Here is a 16,190-nt window from a genome sequence, read left to right on the forward strand (position 1 = left end):
AGTTTCTGCAGACCGCATTATATTCTTCTTTAGATGTTCCTCCCTCTTTCCATTTGATAAACATATTTTTCTTCCTTTTTAATGTGTCCACGTTCTGTGTTCATCCATCCTAATCTCTTTAAATGCTTCCCATTCATCCTTTTTTTAGGGATTGTTAACGATTGTGCTTTGAGAATCTCATTTCGCAATATTTCCCAATTTTCTTAGACATTTCTGTCCTTAAGAACATCCAGCCATTGGATTCCTCCTACCCTCTTTCTTTCAAAATATGTTTATTGATTTTCTATGCCAACAATACAGCATTGCAATAAAATAAGTAATACTTGAACGTACAGGGTGTCATTCTCTTTTCTTGTAGCGCGGTATGAGTCGCAGGCTGTTGCGCGTTCGTGCCTCTCCGCTTTTTTTTTTATGTCGGGTGCTTAATATTCAAGGTTTTTAATGGGTAGGGGCGAACCCGTCTAGGCCATAGTGTCATTATGTGGGTTACGGGGTCTTTGGTTCCCATTTTCTATGAAGGTCTCTTTCTCTCGGAGACATTTCCTTTCGTTTATTAATGTCAGCTTTTGAGCTTCTGAGGGAGTCTCCCGTAGTGCCCGCCACTCAGGGACCATCGCTTCTACAATTCCTTTTATCCCCGTGGGATTAAGTGATGTGCATTGCAAATAAATTTTGTGGGTAACATTATATAAGAAACAGAACTGAATTAACAAACACAATGAAATACCCCAGAGAGTGTTGGGGGGAGGAGAGACGAGAAAGAAAAGGAAGAAGGGGGGAGGGGGGGTTGAGGAGGGAGGGTGACTGGGAAAGAGGGGGAAAGGAGGGAGAAGGGAGAGGGTTTGGCTGTCTCCTGGTTTCGCTAAGCGTGTGTTAATGCTGGGATGAGGGGAGTTAGAGGGATTAGTCGGGCGAGTTAGGAGGAGAGCCCAGCGCCCCGCAGACAGGTTTACATCTCTGTCTATAGTCCTACCCTCTTTCTGAGTTCATTAAAATCTGCCTTTCTGAAATCCAACCTTGAGGTCTGAGTTTTCTCAGGTCTTCCTCCACTTTTTATCCAAAATTCAAGGATAGCATAATTACTGACTCCTAAGGTCCCAGCCATCCTTACTTCCTCAACCATTCCCTCCCTGTTGGTAAGAATTAGGTCCAAGATAGCAGATCCCCTTGTTTTCTCTTCTTCCTTTTGGAAGATAAAGTTGTCAGCAACAGCCGATAAGAATTTGTTTGATCCATTACTTTTACCTGAGAGAGATTCCCAACAAATGTCTGGTTAGATAAAATCTCCCATAATCTTGTCCATCTGATGTAGAAAGAGTTCATCCATATCCTCTGCTTGTCCAGGCAGCCTACAGTAAATGCCTGCAATAGTGTCCTTTCTGTTGTTCTCTCCTTGTAGTCTTACCCAAACAGTTTCTACAGAACTACCATGCTGTGAAGCTTAAATCTCAGTGGAGATGAATGTTTTCCTAACATACAACTCAATACCTCCTCCCCTTTTTTTTGGTCTGTTTCTCATAAATAAGTTGCATCTTTCAAGCCTTGTATTCCAGTCATGTGTATCATTCCACCAAGTTTCCATGATGCCCATGACATCATATTTCTCTTCCTGTGTTTGAAGCTCCAATTCCTCTTGTTTGTTTCCCATGTTCTGTGCATTTGTGTAAAAAAAACATTTCAGTTTGTGATCGGTCTCTCTTGCTCCTCTACTTTCCTTCTGAATTTTTTGTCTTTGTTCTTTCTTTGCACTTCTAATAGCAAGGTTCGCGAATATATTAATTAGCTGTATATTTTTGCCTGGCCTTTCACTTCCCTTCCCATATTGCTCTAGTTTAAAGCTAGAACAGACAGCATAGGTTTTTTTGCCATGCAGTTTTTAGGTTAGAAGGGGTAAAGTTTCTCCTTGTGGAGCGCACCTAGTAGGTGTGAGGAGAATTATAAGGCCGTGCATGCTTCTCTGGGAAATTTATGCAAATGGAAAGATAGAACAATGCCTCTACAGTGTTACCTATTAGAAGGCAGCTTACCTGCAAGGCAATGTCAGAATTTTTACCAGAGCATGTGACAATGATTGGGAATTTAAGCCAAAGTCAGAGTGTTCTACAGAAGAAAAGATAAATATGTATTGACCGTCTGTTTTGGATCAGTGGTATTTATTATGCAGTTGCATCAGGCTGTAGGTCAGGCAGTTTTTCTGGTGTTTTAGCATGTAAATAATGTCAGAAAAACTGTCTAAAGCATTCTGATTTGTACAGACCTTTGGGTTATTTTAAAAAGTGACAACCACTCCTTTTGAGGGTGAAACATGCTGAAAACTGTTGTACTTCCACAATACAACAGTGAAAAGACAAAAAGACTCATTGATTGTAGCGTAGGGTTGAATGCAGTACAAACTGTTGCAAAGTTCAGGCCCATTCGTGCCTCTACCTAATGCTATTCAAAACAATATCACAAAAAGTGAAAGCCCTGACCCTCAACAGTATACCCTCCCATCAAATGTTACCGTTTTAAGTTTACAGTACCAGGAGTGTTCAACCAATGCTGGCTTAATTGCTTATACAGTGGATATAAAAAGTTTACATCTTCAACTTTTTAGCAGAGATCTGAAGGTTTTATGCCAAAATGGACAGATATATTGAACTGTAGATGGGTTTGAAATTATGGCCAAAAAGACCATTACTTGTTTTGGATTGGATGTTTTTCTTTGTCTTGCCCCCCTCTCCCACAGCTCAGAGATATGAAGAATACAGGAGATTGGAAAAATGGAAAAAAAAAATACATTCCGCCATTTTTCAGTGCGTCTTGTTTCCATGGCGCACAAACTGCAACAAAAATGACATGGTAACTTTATTCTATGGGTCGGTACGATTGCTACGATATCAAACTTGTGTAGTTTTTTTTTTTACTACACTACTCTTTTTTTTTTTTTTATGAAGACATTTAATTTTTTTCAATTATTTTCTGCGGTCATCTTCTGTGCGCAATAACTTTTTTATTTTTCCGTCGACGTAGTTCAGTGAGGGCTCATTTTTTGCAGAATTTCCTGTAGTTTCCGTTAGTACTAATTTGGAATATGTACAACTTTTTGATCGCTTTTTATTGCATTTTTTTCTGGGAGACAGGGTGACTGAAAAAGTGCATTTCTGGCGTTATTTGTTTTTTTCGAACGACGTTCACCATTCGGGGTAAATAATGCGCTACTTTGATAGATCGGACTTTTACGGATGCGGCGATACCAAATATGTATTTTTATTTTATTATTTAGACTTTTTAATTATAGATATGATATGGCAAAAGGGGGGTGATTTAAACTTTTATTACTTTTTTTTTTACAATTAAAAAAACTTTATTGTTCTTTTTTTAACTTTATTTTTAAGTCCCCCTGGGGGACTACAATATGCGATACTTTGATCGCTCCTGCAGTATGACGTAATGCTATAGCATTACGTCATACTGCATTCTGACAGGCAGCCTATCAAGCCACTCCATGGGGATGGCTTGACAGGTAGTCTCTCAAAGCAGCGCTGGAGCCTTTCAGAAGGCCCCCGGCAGCCATGACACCTGCACGGCTCCCCCGATCTCACTGCGGGGGGGGGGGGGGGAGTACAGGGTTCGGGGGCTTTAAATGCTGCTGTCCTCGGGAGGAGCAGCAACCGCCGCATGGTAACACTGAGCATGTCAATGAATCCTCCACAGCTTGGTCTCTGCCTCTCAGGAGGAGGATTCATTGAGCCACGGTCAGTGTGAAGCGATCGTGGAGAATGCAAGCCAAATATTATACACTAGTAAATGGTGTAGCAAGGGGGGCCTAAGCACCCCCTGGCTTAGGGTCCAAGTGGCAACTACAATCCCTATAGCTACTGCAAGCAGCCAAAGGTAGTTTTCAAGGTCCTGAAATTTAGGAAGCATCAAAATCAACCATCACACTACAGTTGTGTGGCATAAGGGAAATGCCAACCCTTTGCAGTGCCATTTGTTAGTTCTAGAGCCCCCTAGTGGACATGGAATTGTGCGGTTATAATCTTCCTTTCCAGATGGACTTCTAAGAGGCTTTTACATCAGGACTAATTAATTTAGGCTCTTGGGATTTTTTCACCTTTGATTATCTGCTGTCACCTATTCCCAGCATAATCTTAGGGATGAAATGGGTTAAAGTCTGGTTGCATTAGAACATCTGCTGCTAATAGAGATTCCTAGCAGCCTGACATTGAGCAAACGCTGTTTTGTGGTCCTGACTGAACAAATACAAATAACTGCAGCCCTGATGAAGCCAGGTTCATGGATTTATAGGGCGCTCGTTTTTTTTAATTCTAATTGATTTTCAGAAGACATTCCAGCCATTCAATATTAGCATATTCTCTAGAATAATCTTTTCAGCAAGGGCACATAGTCTTCTATAAGCTGGTCTCCTGAGATGCCCAATTTTCCTAGTAAAGTCTATGCAGAATGGTCCCAATAGAGGTTTCCAACAACCTGAAATTAATGTAAGCAAACATTTCAGATCTGCAGCTGCAACCAATAATATCAAGAACCAGTATGAATAGCATAATGTAGTATGTTATAGAAAGTACTGCAAATGTAAGCCACACATTGGTAGTTGGAGTATTTCCTATACAAACACTCGATTAGCTCAGGATGGTGCCACTAGGTTATCATATTGTCACAGTCAGCCCCTTTCAACTGCCAGCCTATTTCTCCTCATTTGGTCATGTGATCTCAATTTGGACCAGCTCAGATCTACTTGGGTTTATGTTCTCTAAAACTAGTCAGTTTCTCAGTCAGCATAATTCCTCTATGATGGATCCTACCATACAAGCTCTTCGTAGGGGACACAGATCATAGTTATTGCTGATGATTAGAGGCTCCTGGGAAACGGTTATAATAGAGGAGATCACAGCTCATCCACTTGACGGCATATTTATGTTCTATAGATTATTTAGGTGAGTATAGAATGTATTGGCAGTGTTTTCCTTGCAGCAGAGATGGTACAGTCACTAGTTGCTTGGGCTGTTAAGATGCATCATGGGATTGATAGCACAGAATAGTGAAAGAGAAAGCTGAGAGAAATCTCATCATCAAGATGGTGCCTGACAAGCATCATACAGGCGGCTGCGCTGCATGGAAGTGATTGCAATAAACAGACCAAACATCCAGAGTGCGACAGGCAATCGATCTGGGGTGCAAGGATGGAAAAATGTGTTTTCGCCAATGTGGCCTTTAAAGAAGAACGCTTTGTCAGCTGAGCCCGCGTGCAGTGTATACAGTGTGAAATTAGCGTAAAAGAGTTTGTTTTTTAATGGAGTTGTACAGATAACGGGTCGTATGGAAGGGGGAAAAATATCTGAAATCATTAACCTTTGTTGGTTTTCTTAACATGGCAAAAACCTGGCATATTAACCGGGGTGTGTAGACTTTTTATATCCGTTTAATGTTCCTTAGTAAACACAAAGCTGTAATTAGGTTCTACATCCGGCTGTACGGTCATTTTTGTCTACCGTATATACTATATACATGAGGAAGCAAGTTGTCACGTGATCTGTTTGCTGCCACAGAAATAACATCCTGGAAAGAAGATTAACAACTAATATTTGCGTTGGCTTCCACTGTATATTTTGTGATATTGTAATGAAAACGCATCGGGTGGGATGGCCAGATGAGCAAATTTCCAGCATTTAGTTAAGGATGAATAATAATTATCTTGTGTTTAAAAAAAATTCAAAAAAGCAACTTACCCCTCACACTCGTATCGTATGTAATGTTTTCAGATTTTTTTTTACAAGATCCATTACAGATCAGCTATGATCTGTTTATGGATTTCTCATGATCTGTTAACACATTGGCCAGAATTGCTGCTTGGCATATCAAATAATGCAGGACCACGGAGGTTTTTATAGAAGCATGGCGATCCAATGGTTTTCTCCAGTTAGCATACAACATACTTTTCCTGTTCATGTGTGTCCTAGCAAGTGCTTGAGTCTGATGCATTTTGTATTGATGCTCCCTATCAGTTGTTGGGATTATTTAAAAAGGAAACAAAGCTTACCTGTTGTGCAGGTACCTCCTGTGATAAGAGGTAACATCTCTGATTGGTGTTGTTCACTTCCTTTTTTCTTCCAGCCACACCTTTAGCTAGTCTCTGCACCCAAACTTATCATCCTGCTGCTCCCTTTGCCCTATCAGTGCCCTCTTTATACCCCACACAGTATAGTGCCCTCACAGTGTAATAATTTCCCTATTGTGCCCATAAGATAATAATGCTTCTTTTGTGACCCCCTTCCACAATGAAAATGTCCCCTTTGGGCTCCTGCAAAATAAAATGCCCCTTTTAGTGCCTAAAATAAATAAAAAATAAACTTACCTCTCCGCCGCTGCCATGACCCCCGTGGAGATGAAGAACACATCTGCCAAATGCGGCAGATGTTTCCTTCATCCCTGCTAGTTAAAAGAATTCCCTGCTGCTACATCTTCCACATCTGTAACAGATGCAGCAGAGGAATTCTTCAATTCTCTACCGCAGCTGTCACACATGACAACTGCGGAAGAGGATTCTCCTGCTGGCATCCCGTCAATTGATATCAGGGAAGGGCTTTAAATATAAGCCCTTCCCTGAAAAGCCAGTAAAAGTGCTGTAAAAAGCAAAAAAAATAGATCCTCACCTTGCTTCAGCTGCCGGAGCTCAGCAGCGTCTTCCCCTGCTGTCCCCTGCTCTGTGGTGCTGATCTATCAGCAGGCTGGGATTTAAAAGAGCCGAATGAATGACGGGCGAGAGCTGCTTGTGATTGGCTGAGCACCTCAGCCAATCTCATTCAGTTCTTTTTAAATCCCTGCCTGCTGATAGATCAGCACTACAGGGGACAGCAGGAGAAGACGCGGCTGAAGCAAGGGGAGTATCTATTTTTTTTGTTTTTTACAGCACTTTTACTGGATTTCCAGGGAAGGGCTTATATTTAAAGCCCCTCCCTGAAATCAATTGACGGCAGCAGAATCCTCTACAGCAGCTGACGTGGGTGACAGCTGCGGTAGAGAATTGAAGAATTTCTCTGTTGCATCTGTCACAGATGTGGCAGATGTAGCAGCAGAGAATTCTTCTTACTAGCGGGGATGAAGGAAACATCTGCCGCATGCGGCAGATGTGTTCTTCGTCCCCGCGCGGGGGACACAGCAGCGGTGGACAGGTAAGTTGTTGTTTTTTTTACACTAAAATTTTTGTTTTTCAGGGAAGGGCTTATATGTAAAGCCCTTCCCTAAAAAAGAATGCAGGGGTGCTGGCAGAGCATTGTTTTCAATGGGGACGCAGGCAGCAGCCGCAGCTCTATTGAAAACGATGCATGCATTCACTATGGTGCACGCATGTCCTATCTTTGCAGTCACACGCCTGTAAAGCACGGACATGTGCAAACACCATAGGGAATGCATTGGAGCTAATAGACGCATGTTTTTATGCGTGCCTATGCACGTACAAAATACACGCACGTCTGAAGCCACCCTCATAGCACAAAGTAACTCATAGAATTTTTACATTTCCATTTTCATATTTCTTCCTGGAAAAAAATTACACAAAATGATAAAACTTTTCCCTGAATGTGTTTATAATATGAGGTTAGTAATTGCAGGATATAGAGTTTTGTGAACTTTTTCTTGAACCTTTGTCATATTGCTTTAAAACGTCAGTGTCCAATAATTGTGATTTACTATTTCTTTCCATTTAGTTTATGCAACAATGAGAAACTTGTCAAAGCAGGAGGCCCTGGTACAGGCTGCAGAGGAATGTGTGGGGGAAACACTGGAAATCAAACAGTTGGATGTATGCAGTGAAGAGTCCATCAAAGATTGTGTCAATGACATCCCAGATCGAAAAGTGGACATTTTAGGTAAAAGAAATAGGGCTCTTACGATGCTCTAATATGGTAATTTCATTCTGTGGGTTATCAGGACTACTGATGCCAAATATATGTAATGTTTGCCACTTTCACAAAATGAAAACCCTGGAGGAGATGTCCTACAAAAAATATTGTTTGTAGTTAAATCCAGCCCATAATTCTAAACATTTTTTGCATTTATACTTAAAAAAAATCTTTCCATCCCCAGATATTCCAGAACTAATGTTAGAACAGCGCCATCTGCTGTTTTTATTAAAGAGCCTTTATGTGTCCAGTCCACTTCAGGAAATGTTCCAAGGCGGATACACCTATTAAGCTTGCTTCTAACATTGGTACTATTCTACCATTAGCCCTGGAATATCTGAAGTATTCAAAAAAGGGCAACTAAATTGATAAATGGAATCAGAGGACTGAAATACCCAGAAAGACTATCAAAATTGGGATTATTCTCCCTAGAAAAAAGTCTGTTAAGGGGCGACCAAATAACCATGTATAAATACATTAGGGGACAATACAAAGATCTCTCCCATGATCTGTTTATACCCAGGACTGTGACGCTAACAAGAGGGCATCCCCTACATCTAGAAGAAAGCAGGTTTCATCACCAACACAGAAGGGGGTTCTTTACTGTAAGAGCAGTAAGACTGTGGAACTCTCTGCCTGAGGAGGTGGTGATGGCAAAATCCATAGAGGAGTTTAAGAGGAGACTAGATGTCTTTCTAGAGCGCAATGATATTACAGGATATAGACATTAGGTGTTCTGAGTCTTACATTTAGGTAGGAACTATCAAAGGTTGATCCAGGGATTATTCTGACTGCCATAATAGAGTCAGGAAGGAATTTTTACCCCCAATGGGCTAATTGGCTTCTGTCTGTCAACAAGGAGGTTGAAACAGGCTGAACTAGATGGACATTGTCTTCATTCAGCCTAACACACTATGTTACAGGATGTTCCTCAAAAAACAAACCTTCACACAACCCCATCGATAGAAAAATAAAGTTATGGTGGTCAGAAAATGGCGACCAGAAAGCAATGTCTAGAAGAAAGCAGGTTTCATCACCAACACAGAAGGGGGGTTCTTTACTGTAAGAGCATTGAGACTGTGGAACTCTCTGCCTGAGGACGTGGTGATGGCAAAATCGATAGAGGAGTTTAAAAGGGGACTAGATCTCTATTTTTAGAGCACTATGATATTACAGAAAATAGACAGCAGGGTTGTTGATCTCAAATGTTGATCCAGAAATTATTCTGACTGCCATTATGGAGTCGGAAAGAAATTTTTCCCCCCAAATAAGGGTAAATTGGCTCCTGCCTCACTGTGTTTTTTTGCCTTCCTCTGGATCAACAAGGGACGGAGGGGGAGGAGGGAACAGGATAAACTGGATGGACATTTAACATAGTATGCTAGGCTGAAAAAAGACAGTGTAAATATCTTTTGTTGGCCACCCCTTTAACTCTACTATATCTCTATGCAGTATCTCAGTAGTACTGCTCTGTATTAGCAAACTAGGGCTCCGACTACTATCAAGATATGCTAAAAAAATTAATCCTAGAAAAATGTTTAACCTATTTAGATTAAAAAAAAATCAATAGTATTCAATGGCAGGCATTTAGTTGGGAGAAACTGGTTTTTCATGAAATTTATAGAAAGATTGTCTTAGCTCCACCCCTGTTAGACTCTGATTACACTTACTACCTTTTTGCTATTGCATCCAATTTTCTTTGTTTATTGATTGTCCCATTGACTTCAAAGTAATCTGAAGAGGTCAAAAAAGTGAATAAACATTCTGTAGAGAACCTAGTTTTACTAACATCCGTGAAAAGTAATGAAATCTACAGTACTGGGTATAATGCTAGGATAATTCTTGCTAACACATCAACTGTTGCTTGTTTGCTGGTTACCAGGATGCATTGCTGTATGACTATAGTGACTGTAAATATTTGCTGCACGGTTCGCACCTGCTGCCCTGTGTTTATACTGTAATTATTGGTGCCTAAAGAAAATAAAGAGTCTTTCCTCTATGACAGAATATAATACACTAGTTAGAATGAAATACGTCCATCAGACATACAGTATTTGTTAGGGCCCTTTTACATGGAATGACCTGTCGGGCCTAGATGCCCAACAGGTCATCCCAACGATGATTGCTCCTGTGCTTTTGCTCAGTGAATTGAGGCTGGAGCGGGCCCGGATCGCTCGAGTAATGTGCCTTAGCGAGTATACTCGCTCATCTCTAATTAGAGCATATACTGTACATATTTTTCAAGTTGTGTGCAGTAAGTGCTTGTTTGAAATAAAATACATGTCAGTAATAACTTGAATAAAAGCCGTCAATAGTAGATCAGCGGGGAACTATCTCTCGGGAACCCTGCCAATCAGGTGTTCTTTGTGTTGTTGTGCTTATGCACCTGATCTGAATTCCACAGGAAGTAGACAGCTCTGTTCCTACTACAGTGGCCAGGTTTGGTATTGCAGGTAAAGATCCTATTGAAATGAATGAAAACTTGGTCTGCCATTCCAAGCCTGACCACTGCAGTAGGAACAGAGCTGTCTTCTTCCTGCAGAATTCAGCTCAGGTGCATTAGCACAACAATGCACCCAGCAGACAGCTGATCAGCAGGGGTCCCAAGAAACAGACCCCTGTTAATCTACTATTGATGACCTATAATAAGAAAAGGCCATCAATAGTTTACAAATGGACAACCCCTCTAAATATGCAGTGCAGCTTTAGGCACCACACCAATTTATATAAAGGATATTATGAAACAGAAGGAAATTTAAACACGGGTATTCAATCTCAGTTATAATGAAAGGCTGGAAAAACTACATAGTCACCCTCCAGAGAACTTGTAGATCTAGGATTGCTGAGGCCCCACCTTGACCCCCATCAATGTACAGCTTGAGAGTCCCGAGTCACTCATCCTTGAGGTGAGCAGAAACAAGAGCCCTGCAATAGTGATCTCAAAAGTCCAGCAATAATTTATCACTTTTTCCATGGATAGATGTTAAATGCATAAAAATGGAGGAACCCTTTTAATGTCAAGAGCAGCTGAGACCTCCAGCCTTCCTCAGGACCCACTGGAGTTTAGGAGTCTTTGAGGTTGAACTTCATGGACATGTATTTTTTTGATAATCTAAAGTATATAACTGAAGCTATTTAAAACTATGTATGGATTTGGGGTGTTTACTGATATGGATCTTACCAGGAGACGGTCTATATGACAAATCCTTTCTGTCCACAGTCAGTAATGCAGGCATTGGGCTCATCGGACCTATAGAATGTCAAAGTATCGATGAAATGAAAACTGTGATGGATACAAATTTCTTTGGACTTGTCAGATTACTGAAGGAAATCTTACCAGATATGAAAAGGAGGAAGGATGGTCACATAGTGATAATAAGCAGTGTCATGGGAATCCAAGGTACAGTGATGTCTGCAACATTGGAAATATTAGGGAAAACATGGCAAAACATCTCAAAGGACTGAATATATAAACAGACAATAGTCATGGTTATATCAGGAATGTCCACTGTTGATATCATCCTCATCATATATTCCATGTTTGTTCCCACATTAGCATGTGACATTACTTTCAATCAATAACTACATAATTATAGCAGTAGTAATATACGACATTTCACAAATTAATATGGATAGGCCAGAATGTGATTGATTAATTGTAGAGATGAGCGAGTATACTCGCTAAGGCACATTACTTGAGCGAGTAGTGCCTTATACGAGTACCTGCCCACTCGTCTCTAAAGATTCGGGTGCCGGCGGGGGAGAGCAGGGAGGAACGGAGAGGAGATCTCTCTCCCCCCCTCTCCCCACTGCTCACCGCTGCAACTCACCTGTCACCCGCGCCGGCAGCCGAATCTTTAGAGACGAGCGGGCAGGTACTCGAATAAGGCACTACTCGCTCGACTAGTTTGCCTTAGCGAGTATGCTCGCTCATCTCTACTTAATTGTATATCGGATTGCTTGTATGAAAGAGCTGACCATCAACATGCCAAACTAAACTGGCAGATCAGGGACAAAGTTGCAAAAGTTTAAAACAACAGAGTTGGTTTGTGCAAACTAACGAATGATTGGATGTAATCCGCCCATCATGCTGTTCAAGTCTAGGTTTAGCTGATGGTAGCGAAAAAAAATCTAACATCACAGATCACTGTTTCACCAGCTAGAAGTTTGCCTTTGCGGATGATAGTTTGCATGTAATTTTACATCGATGATCAACCAAAATGGTCAAAATTATACATTTTACAAGAAAAGAAGAAGCGACACAAAAATAAGCGCGCAGATCCATATAGCAAAACAAATAATTCCTTCACGGACACAAAAGGAAACAAGAAAAAAGTTCTAAAAACACTTGACCATTGATTTATATTAGGCCATTCAGAAATGCAATTTTATTACATGTGTGAAAAAAACGCAACATGTCCTATTTGGGTGCATAATACACCGATTGTAGATTATGGGGGTCTAAAATACACGTAAATATGCATGTGTACTACGTTTTATGCGTGTGTGTCATGCGTGCGTGAGCCCTCGGTACTGTAATCCGTGATGTTTGGATGAATTAATTATCATTTGGGGATATTACCATTGTTTATCTTATATATATTGCTTTGACTAGGGAGTTTTCTTTGAAGACTGAACATATTTTGTGTATTCTTTGTTGTGTTTTGCTTCGGGTGTAATTGTCTTTTATTATATTGGCAATTCCTGATTATGTCTTTCAAGTGTTTTTAGCAATTTTTCCCCCGTTTTCTTTAGTGTTAACAAATTAATAATTTTTTTTGCTCTATGGGTGCGCACACATTTCTGTATCGCTTTTTCTTTTCTTGTATCTTGTCTATACAGACACATTACTAGTGGTGCCCGCCCTCTTTCTCTTTTGGTTTTGAAAATTATGCTTTTTGACCAATTTATGGCCAGATTAGAGCGCATAGATGCAGGACTGTTGGAGATGAGTCGTCCATACAGGGGTTTATTCCAATTGGCATCCATGAAATCAGGAAGTGTTTCCTCTCCTTATATAAAACAATGGGCCCATTATACATACACACTATTGTAATTCAAACAGTTAAAACGATGGCTTCACAGCGCAAAACAATCAACAGCCAAAGTATATAATTAATGTTTGCTAATTGAAATATTCATTTAATGCATATATTTATATCAGGGGGTCAATCTGAAAATGTCCATCCAGATCATCACTACATGATGATAAACTTGGCAGACTTTATGCAAACTATTTTTTTGTTATTTTTGAACATTCACTCATTTTTTTGCAGGTATTCTGTTTAATGATGTGTATTCTGCCTCCAAATTTGCTGTTGAGGGATTCTGCGAAAGTCTAGCAATACAAGCACTAAAATTCAAGCTCCAGTAAGTATTGCTTCTCCCCGTCTTAGGATTCATTCACATTAACATTGAGGGTTCCGTTCAGAACCTCTGTTGCTCAATTCCATTAAAAATGGGATGAAATAATGCTGCATGCTGCGCTATTTCACCCTGTAAAATCCAGAAGCCTGACTGGAAATCCAATAGACCCCATTCTAGTCAGTGGGCTTCATTCAGATCCATCATATGACGGTTCCGTTCAGGCAATAGTCGGGCCCAGAATCTAAAGCGTCGATGTGAATGAGCCCTTATTTTGTAATGAAGCGACACTGAAGTAATTTTTCAGTTTTTCTTATACTGGGCTCGCTTCTATGTTACACCTGTACTACCTATTTGAAAAAGTAACTGCCTCTTAATTCCTCAATGGACCAATTGGATATACTTAATAGCTTTATTATTGTTACTCTCAGTTGGGAGAAGGGAATAAGATACTGCTACATCCTTCTAGCTGTGGCTTATCTCTGGTGGGAACAAAGGATTCGACATGGTCAAATCCAACATTCCTTTGACTTTCTTTATCACAACATTCATCGGGGACTATTGGCCACAGTAGCGCAAATCAGGGAATTGGGACAACTTTAATCTAACTTCTATTCAACTTAGCCCTCTCCAATCCACTGTCTGACGTCTAAAGACATTATGATTTAAGGCTGTACAGCTCCGATGTTGGAAGACGGCCATCGGGGTTCACTTACTGTATATTGCCAGCCTCTCTGCTGTCAGAGCCTATCCAATGTGTCACCTCATGCAGTACTGTCTTTAGCCAGCATATAGCGCCATTGGATAACAGCAGAAAAATAACAAGCCCCCTAGGAAAGCCAGAATACAAGTTCAATTGGAAATGGTTAAAGGAGTTATCTCACCAGACACAACCCCTTTAGAATCGGCATTCATGGTTAACAGTTGATTTTGCTGCAGAGGTCGTGGCTAGCCAGTTGTTTCACAGAGGAAATATATTACAAATGGCCATTCTGATGAATGGCTATCCTGTAATATAATGGTGGCACAGGGTCCACCAGAAAGGGAGCTGCTCTTATGTAGATGGGGGTCCTGAGCTGAGGACCTTGATCTATGACATTTATATTACCTAACTGGGACTGTGAACAGGAGTTTTGATCTTGGTACAACCCATTCAAGAGCCTTACTATAAATTATTTCTGACTTTTTTCTTTGACCCTTCCAAATATTGTTCTTCAAAAGATCAGACATGTTTGTGTCTCTATAACAATTAATATTTTCACATATTACAGGTTGAGCCTCATTGAGCCTGGTCCGGTGATCACAGAGTTTGAAAGGAAAGTTTTCGAAGATGGAATGAAGATGGACCCTTCTGGAGTGGATGATGAGACGGCCAACATGTTTACCGATATCTACCTGAAAAACTACAAGTCAGTCTTCCAAAGCTTGGGTCAGACAGCTGAAGATGTGGCAGAGGTAAGAATTGTGTATGTTATCTCTCAGCCCAACTCACTGACATGTCTCTCCAAGACTTGTGGTCAATGGAACATCTGCTAGTTCTTGAAACATTAGTTTTCTGTCAACAGCATAAGATCATTGGGTGATACCAAGCACTTCAGAAGAGCTCAGTGGCTGACCATACATCGCCATTCCAACCACCCTTTCTTAGGTTGGCTTTATACGGAACAGCTATCATCCAAATAAACTGCTCTATTGAGCAAACGTAAGTGATAGTTGTTCCATGTAAACATGGCTGCTATAGATGAGCGAGCACGCTTGGATAAGTCAGTTACTCGAGCGAGCCTCGCTCTTCTCGAGTAACTGCATTCTTGTCCAAGCGTGCTCGGGGAGGGGGGGGGGGGGTGAGCAGGAGTGAGAGAGAGAGAGATCTCTCTCACTCTCTACCACGCTTTCCCCCTCCTACCCCCCGAGCACGCTCGGACAAGAATGCAGTTACTCGAGAAGAGCGAGGCTCGCTCAAGTAACTGGCTTATCCGAGCGTGCTCGCTCATCTCTAATGGCTACCAACTGGGTGCATAAAAGCACATGAACCACAGTCCTTGTATGCCATCAATACAATGTAGTGACTATTTCAAGCGACTATTCAATGTTAATTGACATGTGTAAACCCACACTCATTTAGAAAATCTAACAGGGTCTGGTTCAGTCATTTAAACACCTACCTGCAGTTATATGAATACAGTCCTTACTTTCTACATTTCCTAAGGATAGACAGATGGTAAAAATGAATTTGAGACTACAGTATGCCAGCAATACCGAAACAAAAAGGTTCAATACATTAGGTGTAAAAAGCAAATGTCAGCTGGCAATCAGTCTATGCAGTTCAATATAGTAGGCTGTAGAACAATATCATAACTTGGTGTATATTTTTTTTATCAACAGCATACATTGAAGGTGATTTTGGCAGAAAATCCACCTTTCCGTCACCAGACGAACAATCTTTACACACCACTGACGACTTTAAAATATGCCGATCCTAATGGTGACCTACCCATTGATACCTTCTACAAAATGGTCTTTCAGCATGACAAAATCTTCAATGCCAGCCTTAATTTCATCAAACTGCTGAGATGGAGGAGTACAAGGAGCTTTGACTTGGGGAAAACATAAATCCTAAGAAGTCACAACAGCCATTGTTTGCATTTGGACACTATACCTGGATCACTTTCTATGCATTTTTTAAATAGGTTTAACCAGTTCTGCTGAAGATTGCAGCTGTGAATGGTTATAGGAACTGCATTAGATATTTAGTATTATAGCTCCCCTTTTAGCTTTCTCAGTTCTTGCTATATCTGGTACAATGACTGGTACGTGACATTGATCCTAGGCGTACCCAATGTGCTTGTATACTGTATGGATATAACATCTAAAGACAGATAGAACTATGTGCTGCCCGGTGAAAGAACCAACAATCAGGTCAGC

At 40.7% G+C, this 16,190-nt stretch overlaps 1 protein-coding gene across 1 annotated transcript in view; it reads left to right on the plus strand.

Moving 5' to 3' along the window:
• The window catches only part of LOC136620304 (retinol dehydrogenase 8-like), a 21,400-nt gene extending 5,522 nt beyond the window's left edge, over window positions 1-15,878 (plus strand). Inside the window, exons 2-6 of the mRNA XM_066595003.1 lie at window positions 7,710-7,871; window positions 11,125-11,304; window positions 13,181-13,274; window positions 14,540-14,723; window positions 15,651-15,878. Of these exons, the coding sequence (XP_066451100.1) occupies window positions 7,710-7,871; window positions 11,125-11,304; window positions 13,181-13,274; window positions 14,540-14,723; window positions 15,651-15,878 (848 nt within the window). The remainder of the gene's footprint in view (window positions 1-7,709; window positions 7,872-11,124; window positions 11,305-13,180; window positions 13,275-14,539; window positions 14,724-15,650) is intronic.
• Window positions 15,879-16,190: the final 312 nt, after the last annotated feature.

This window comes from Eleutherodactylus coqui, chromosome 3 (genome assembly GCF_035609145.1).
Source record: "Eleutherodactylus coqui strain aEleCoq1 chromosome 3, aEleCoq1.hap1, whole genome shotgun sequence".
Lineage (NCBI taxonomy): Eukaryota > Metazoa > Chordata > Amphibia > Anura > Eleutherodactylidae > Eleutherodactylus > Eleutherodactylus coqui.